General features: G+C 39.6%; 1 protein-coding gene across 2 annotated transcripts in view; it reads right to left on the bottom strand.

Moving 5' to 3' along the window:
* Positions 1–1527: 1527 nt before the first annotated feature.
* ATP6AP2 (ATPase H+ transporting accessory protein 2) overlaps positions 1528–7698 on the bottom strand; it is a 51509-nt gene continuing 45338 nt past the window's right edge. For both annotated transcript variants that reach the window (XM_064646881.1, XM_064646880.1), the window contains exons 3-9: positions 6523–6651; positions 5288–5383; positions 4957–5094; positions 4574–4627; positions 3995–4144; positions 3112–3228; positions 1528–2599 (exon numbers count right to left, since the gene is read on the bottom strand). In XM_064646881.1, coding sequence (XP_064502951.1) covers positions 2405–2599; positions 3112–3228; positions 3995–4144; positions 4574–4627; positions 4957–5094; positions 5288–5383; positions 6523–6651 — 879 coding nt within the window. In that variant the 3' untranslated portion in view covers positions 1528–2404. The remainder of the gene's footprint in view (positions 2600–3111; positions 3229–3994; positions 4145–4573; positions 4628–4956; positions 5095–5287; positions 5384–6522; positions 6652–7698) is intronic.

Below are 7698 nucleotides of genomic sequence, written 5' to 3'. Positions count from 1 at the left end.
ATCAACTGGGATGACAGAGCTGTGTTGTAATTGCTTTGATACAGTTGTACAGCTTCATCCGATGGATTTGACTCTCATGGAAACACTGCAAGTGTGTGTGGCACAAGGACAGACAGGTCATAGTACTGCCTCCACCACACCCTCTGCTCCCTTGCAGTCTCTAGATGGGCAATGTGATTTGTCCTAAGGTAAGAAATCCAGGTAGGAACTGCAGGAGGAACTGTCTGGATGCTTGCATAATTCATGCATTCCAGAGATGGGGGAGCTGTGATGTTTGCAATTGACTTTGGAGCCCATCAGCCTGCAAAGGGAGACTGGAGCCAACAGAGCAAAAGGTGTCCCGATCTTGCAGGCAGCTTCCAAGTGGATCCTGCTGCCCTCTCCCCCACTCTCCAGCCCAAAGACAGGGAACACTCACTTTTGGATGGGTGAGTAAAGGTCAAATAGAGAGACAAAATCCTAAAGTATCTCCACAGGTGCTTTGTTGCTTTGCAATTGTGAATTCTGAAAGGCCAAGGACTGTAAACATGCACGTTTCCAGCCATCCTGCTGACACTGTAACCCTTTAGACACAAGTTGTTGACAAATGTGAGTGAGCACGGATCTAGCCTCACTGAGACTTTTCAGAGAAGTTTAGAAAGCAAGGGGAGGGGGTCTCTCTGAAGCTTGTGACTCAGTAGGAGGGACCATGACCTGAGGACAATATAATCCATTGTTACAGTTGATGGAGTTGTTATTTAGATACTGCACTGGCAATATTTAGATACTGTATTAGCAATAAATCGAAACATAATCATCCACATAATCACTGTGTCCTACTTCTCACACCTGGCCAAGAGCCTTCCCTCGACTGCTCTGCTTCAGCACATCAGTGTTCAGTAATTCGAGCACACATTCTTGTCAGAGAAACTGGCAGTGCAACTCTTCTATCTACTGATATAAATCATCCAGATTAACTTTAAATGCCATTAAAAGTAATGTCAAATAATTGTAACATATACTGAACTGAACTTCCTGGGCTGCAGAACATTGCTCAATTCAACATGAGTTGCTCTCCAGGACCTCCAAGACATGAACAACTTCAAGGCCACCAATTCAGACAGACATTCCCAGTAAATTCCCAGAGTAATTCAATGAGCAGATCTTTCCTGGAAGTGGAACAACCATCTCCTAACAGTAGGGTAAGTTAAGCACATTAGAGGACAACAAGAAGCAAAAAGCAGTATCCATTCACACTGCTGTATCTGGAATATCTCCCTTTACCACAAGAGCAAATGAGTTTCTAAAAACTAGGTAATTCTACAAGAGATTCAAGCCAGAGATCAACCACTTCCTTTAACTACACTCACTATTTGGTTTAGGAAAATTAATCCATAAATGATCATCTTTCTTTTGGAGGACAGTTAAAACTAAACTGCTACAGGCTTAGGGCCACTGTCACATGTTGGATGCTGCTGGAACCTGCTCTAGTCAGCTGAACTAATACTAAACAGAAGTAGCCACACCTATGAAGCCACAAAGAATAAATGCATTCAAGAACAACTGTTCTTTGCTTTATTGAATGGCTGAAGCAGGACTATAATCCAGGTATACTTAAATCAAATGTTGGTCCACTCTTATCATCAGAAAGAATCGTTTTTTTTTTCTTATAACAACATCAACACAAATGAAGGAACATGAACCACCATAACAGGAACTTTCAACAGTATGTGACATTAGACCATGACCAGACTGGTGCTACCTCAGTATTTACAGACTCCACTGTATAGACCAGCCACATCAGTGTTATTTACCTCCAAATCACTGAAGTTCTAGGGAAAGGATCCTTCTTTTTACAGCTCACCTCTGAGCCACCAACGTGAGATCAAAATGAGTTGTAGTCTTCTAGAAATATTTCTATATTTAGTATTTTACTAAAGAATATTTACTATCCTCTCTGAAGTTACATATAACCATTATAAATATTTACATCAAACATTTACAGCTGGTTCATAATATACAACACAACAATTTAGCTATAATTTCTAATCGTCCAGTGTAAAAGTTTCAAACAACATGTTGTTATCATAATTTCAATTTCTCTGTTTTGCACACAGTCACAGGCAGTACAGGCCTTTTCAAAAACTCATGTTACATAATAAAAAAAAAATGGAATGATGTTACTTTAATGACAATTATTTCGGGGGTTGTTGTTTTGGTTTTTTTAAACAAGCAGATGTCAATTTCTAAATCCCATCTGGTGCTACTACTAACACTTAAAATAGTCTCGGAGAGGGGAAAAAATACTTAAGAAATAAATACACCTTTAAAAAACTTCCACAATTAACCATGTCAGAATATTTGTTTTCCACACAGTTTGAAGGAGACCTCACTCTTCTCCTCTTGCACTGAAATATGGTGTGGTTCAATCCATTCTTATCTTCTGGTTTGTCATCCTATAAATAATGCTGTCATACCCAGGATCCATGTTCCAGAGGTTGTAGGAGATAACTATCACAGCTAAAGCAAGGCCTATCATCATCCACAGAATAATGTTGAAGATTACAGAGTAGTTGTAGTTATATGGATAGGCAAGGTTATACGGATTTTCTTTTTCAGTCTGTAATAAAGAAAACGTGTATTACTTCAAAGTGAGCTTGCACACAAAACATTCTGACTCCCTGGAAAGTCTAGGCAACATGAACAGGGCAACTCCATCCTGGACTAAGTCTGGAGTCCTGCCAGCAAGCCAAGGAAAACGTGTTCCCACACCTGGGAGGCAGGACTTGCATGCACTGCTGCACTGGGGAGAAAACGTAGAAAGGCAAATTCTAACAAGGCATAAGGGAAGAAGTTTTCAGAGAACTTAGCTGGACAGCCTGATCTAACTCCTAAATTAGTCCTGCTCTGAGCAGCAGGTTGGACTAGGTGACCTCCAAAGCCCTCTTCAACTTAAATTACTCTATGATTAAGTGAAGATTAAGACAGGTAAGTAAGCTGACCTCTCTGCACCCATGGCTAAATCATAAACAGTATTTTAGTCTTTAGAGAAGAAGTTATGCTCAGGTGAAGAACTGATGCAATTTGGATGAGTTTTAATAAACGAGATATAGAAAAATGTGCCTCTACTACCTGTGAAGACTGGAGAATGGAGCGAGTCTTCCTTATCAGGGGGGAATTAAACTCCTTTACAGCCACCACTTCTACCACTGCATTCCCACCATACAGATTAAACATCTCATCTGCAAACTGGAAAAGCAAAAGTGATTTAATTAAAAACCTACACTGTAGCCAGGAATAAGGCAGAGTTTTGTTAGCAAGATGTAGTAAAACATAAGATGCCAGCTTCAGGAATAATCATGGAAAGCTATACTATTTTAGAATAGCTACACTATTTTAGAATTTCACTAAGAAAGTGTGAACTTTCCTCCGGTTTACAAGGCCTCTTTCAACCTCCTCAGTCATTGTTCAACAGACTGTATCTTATGCCTGCTTTCTGGCTTAGCAAATTCATGCTTTTACACTTTTCCATCGTGCTTACTAAAAATTTTACTGATGATTACATAAGACCTGTTGAAGAATTACTTTGTTGAGCACACTGATGGATGAACAGCGGTTATTTTAAAGGCTTGGAAATTTAGATTCATACATTTCCACATTTCCAAGAGCCAGTTTTTGTGAGACATACTCGTAGTTTCAAATGCAAGGTATTTATTTAAGAAAAACAAATATATTGAGTCATGTTGATACACACTCACTACAACCCTACTTCTTTATGCAAAATATCTAAACACATTGTAGAATCATGTCAACACTTTCCAGAGAGGCAAACTGTAACATTAGATTTTATAAATGAACAACTGCATTTTAAAAACCAAGCATCAGGCAAGCCACCACCAATGAAGGGACAATTCAAAGCATAAGGTAGTCAACAAACTAACTCCCTTGTCATTAGCATAAAAAATTATTTCCTTAATATTACCATGAAGTTTGTTCATTAGGTAGAAAAATGTACCTTTTGCAAGGAGTCTACAAGAATTTGAGAAGCATCCTTGAACTGCTGAGAGTCTTCCCCATATCGTTTTCCAACCTCTTCCAAACCAGACAGTTCCAGAGAATACAGGTCTGGAGAGTGATCTTTGGCCAAGTGCTTGTGTCGAGACAGCTTTGGCACACCATTGAGGGCAGAAAGAAATTAATTCATACACAGGTTACTTTAAAAAGACCCCACATTTCACAAAGAACATGTTCTTAACTACCATTGTACTTCTCAAGTAAGAAAGCAAAGGAAGCCCCAGTAAATTCTTCATTGAGTACTTCCCATGTCTTTGGGTATGGAGAAACAGCAGCTCAGAATTCCCCCTGCTCCCACACAATACAAAAGACACTACAGATGCTTCTCATTCACAATTGCAGTGATAGGGCTGACACAAATTGCTTCAGAATGCATTTTTTAAACTGATGCAATCGACTGATGACACACTAGAATATGTATCACTGGTTGCCAAGTATGCTGGCTACAGCTTCTCTACCTTTATAAAAGATCTCTGAAGTTTGTGACTAAAGATGGGGAAAAGGTTTCAAAAAAACTTACCAGGCTTGCAATATCATGTAGGACTTGAAGTTCTGACAGAAAAAGCAAGTCAACCTGGGGGAAGAGGCAAAAAGGGACAGGTATTTGCTTTGATGAGACCTAAGTCAGGGAAATATTGTTTTGTTGCAACTCTCAGTATTTTATAACAGGTCATGTCTGCTACAGCATCAGAACATGCTAGAAGGAAATAACTCTTTCACTGAAGTTACAAAAAGTCCTGAAAACTTAATTACTAGAATTCCATTAGAAAAAATTAAGAGTAGGCTCTCCTAGGCAAAGAAAGGGGGAAAAAAAAGGGGAGGGAAGCAAAAAGCACAAACTAACTAAGAATATTAGAAAAAAAAAAATCATAAAAGTTCCCACCGATTGATGGGTTTTTTTACCTCATTGTTTCTGCTGAGGGAGTTGAGGGGAAGGGAGCTGAGAACGGAGTTGTCCTGGAACAGGCGGTTCCGCAGCTGGCGCAGTGTGACAGAAAGATCCTCAAACACGGAGTTTGCCTTGCCCACCATGTACACCCTCTGCAGGAACAGCCATTGTTTAGTGACAGCAGAGCTTCCCTTCCAGTTTTTCCAGTCACAGACTAACAATCAATCACACTCGCCCTCTCCAAAGCAAAATTTCATATAATCCATTGGTTTTGCTCCAGCCACACAAGTGGAAAGAGGTTTAACTATTTAGAACATCTGGAATCAGAAGTGAAGCAATACTCACTTCCTCACTGGGGGCCAGCTGCAACACCACCGGCGTTTCCTCAGAGAACAAAGTATGAATAGCATTTGCAACACTGTCAAGACTGAAAGGAACAGCCTGGAAGACAAAGTCCAGTGAAATTTTTGGGTTAAACAGGGCCTAATGACCTAAAAGGAGATAATTATGCATGGTAAACTGGTGCAGAACAAAGCTTTCCAAGTTGGGCAGCAGCAGAATTAACTAGAGTTAATTAACCTTAAAAACAACTTATTTGAAAAGGGTTTGTGGGTTCATGCTGGACAAAAACCAGCTCAACATGAAGAACTCATCCAATACTGCAGCAAAGTGGATTACAGCAGACGATGTAATTATAAAGGAGAAGTGAGCAGGCACTGCACAGTTACCAATATTTTGTAAGTTACTGTGTCATGTTACAAGGTGTCTGGAAGAAGTTCTATGACAGAAGAGGCATACATTTAAAACCAGGAAATTTTATCTGAACACAAGAACAAAGCTTTTCTCTCCAAGGATGGTCAAATGCCAGCAGAGGTTGCCCAGAAAGGTTGTGTAGTCTCCATCTGTGGAGATAATCAAAACCTGACTGAACACAGCTCTGGTTGATCCTGCTTGATCAGTGGGTTGGACTAAATGAGTTCCCTTCCAAACTAAATGACTGTGGTGCTGTGACAAGCCTGAGAAGAGTGTTAGCAAAGACAGACAGTGGTAGGTAAATGTTATGTTGTCAGTTGCTTTCTTTTTGATGCAGTGTAATGGAACGGTGTCTCAAAGTGGTGTATTTCACAGTTAAGAACTTGAGGAAGGCTCAAAAGACCACTAAGAGGGTGATTCAGTACATCAAAGAATCAACATCATATAAAATGTCATCACACGCTCAGCTTGAAGCAAACAAATTTAGTAATTCTGACTGTGAATCAGTAAGTTACCATGGGAAGCAGTGGATTCTCTGCCTCTGGGTGCAAACAAATAAAACTAGATGTCTTTCAAGGAGAACATGCTTTGGTCAAACAAGTTACTGAACTCAACACAGGAGGCCCTGGGTGCTCTCAAAGGCCTCTCCCCTTGTACAGGAGTCTGATCAAATTATTGATCTATACAGCCTGATCCATCATTTTAGGGATCCTCAAGTGAAGTAAGAAATAAGTGAACAACCAGGACTATGGTAGAGAATCATGTGCTTGTCATCAGACCAGAAGAATCACAGAAATCCCATGACAGTTCCACCTGTGGATACTCACATTTTCAATGGGGTAAGAAAACCCTTTCACAGGCAATGCCAGCTTGTCCACTCCCTTCACTGTCACCAGCACAGTAGCTCGTGGTCTGTGAAACAGATCCCCCACTGCAAGACCAGGCCAGGGAAGGTCCTATTACAAAATAATAAAAAAAAAAAATCACATTTCAAAGGAAAAAAAGAAGAGCCCTCCCCCAATATTACAGCATAATAACTTACTATCTTGTTAATATCTCTGTGCAGGACAACCTACTGGAAATTTCATGAGGAAGTAAGTTAATACCAGGCTGCTTTCATCTTGAGTAATGCTGTCTCAAGTCAACCATGAAGACACTCTTAATTTAAAAGCTGCCAGTAACTTCATAGCAGTCTACACTAAGAAAGCATTATACATAATGGATATATGAAGAGTTATCTCCCATAATTAAATTATAAATATTATAGTCTGTATTTAATAAGTGAAGGCTGAATTAAAAAAAAACAAACAAAACCCCCCAACAATAAATCAAACAAACCTAAACCCTTTCACAAAACACAACAGAAAGAGGTTTAGGCACACTAAACTACTTGGTATTCTCAGTACCAGAAAAAACAGGGGGATAAAAAGACAGGGGTGTCAATCATAACAACAATTTCCTAATTTAAAATTTACAAATTTGCACAGAAACAGAGAGATTCCTTAGTAGCTTACTACAGTTATGAATCAGTAAGAGCACAGTGAAGGGTACCTGGCTGGTTTATACAGGCACAAAATACAAACTCATCTACTTGGAATAAATTCAAACAGATTTCTCCATTTGTGCAAACGACATAACTGCTTGTTTTTTGAAAACCAACTTAACAGGATTTTAGAATTAAATGTCATTGACATTATGATCTGTATCACCTCAAAGAAACAAAAGGAAAAACCAGTTAAAGCACCATCAGGGACAAAAAGGGGTTCAGTTTTATTTTGCTTTAACAAGGGAAGAATATTGAATGACTGGTTTTGATAGTTCCAAATGTAATGCAGTAAGAATTCCAAATTCTCTACAGTGTATCTACTGCACTGTCAGTTTATGCTGCTAGACCATAGACTTCATGTGAGCTGCAAAAGGAGTCCCTGGGCCCTGCACTATTCTCCATACCAGGGCTGGAAGCTGCCCACAGTGACCTCTGCCTTCCTTAGTGACACTGCTGA

This window comes from Pseudopipra pipra, chromosome 2, assembly GCF_036250125.1.
Source record: "Pseudopipra pipra isolate bDixPip1 chromosome 2, bDixPip1.hap1, whole genome shotgun sequence".
NCBI classification, from domain to species: domain Eukaryota; kingdom Metazoa; phylum Chordata; class Aves; order Passeriformes; family Pipridae; genus Pseudopipra; species Pseudopipra pipra.
The sequence above is the reverse complement of the archived record's forward strand: the minus strand, read 5'-3'. Positions and strand labels throughout refer to the sequence as shown.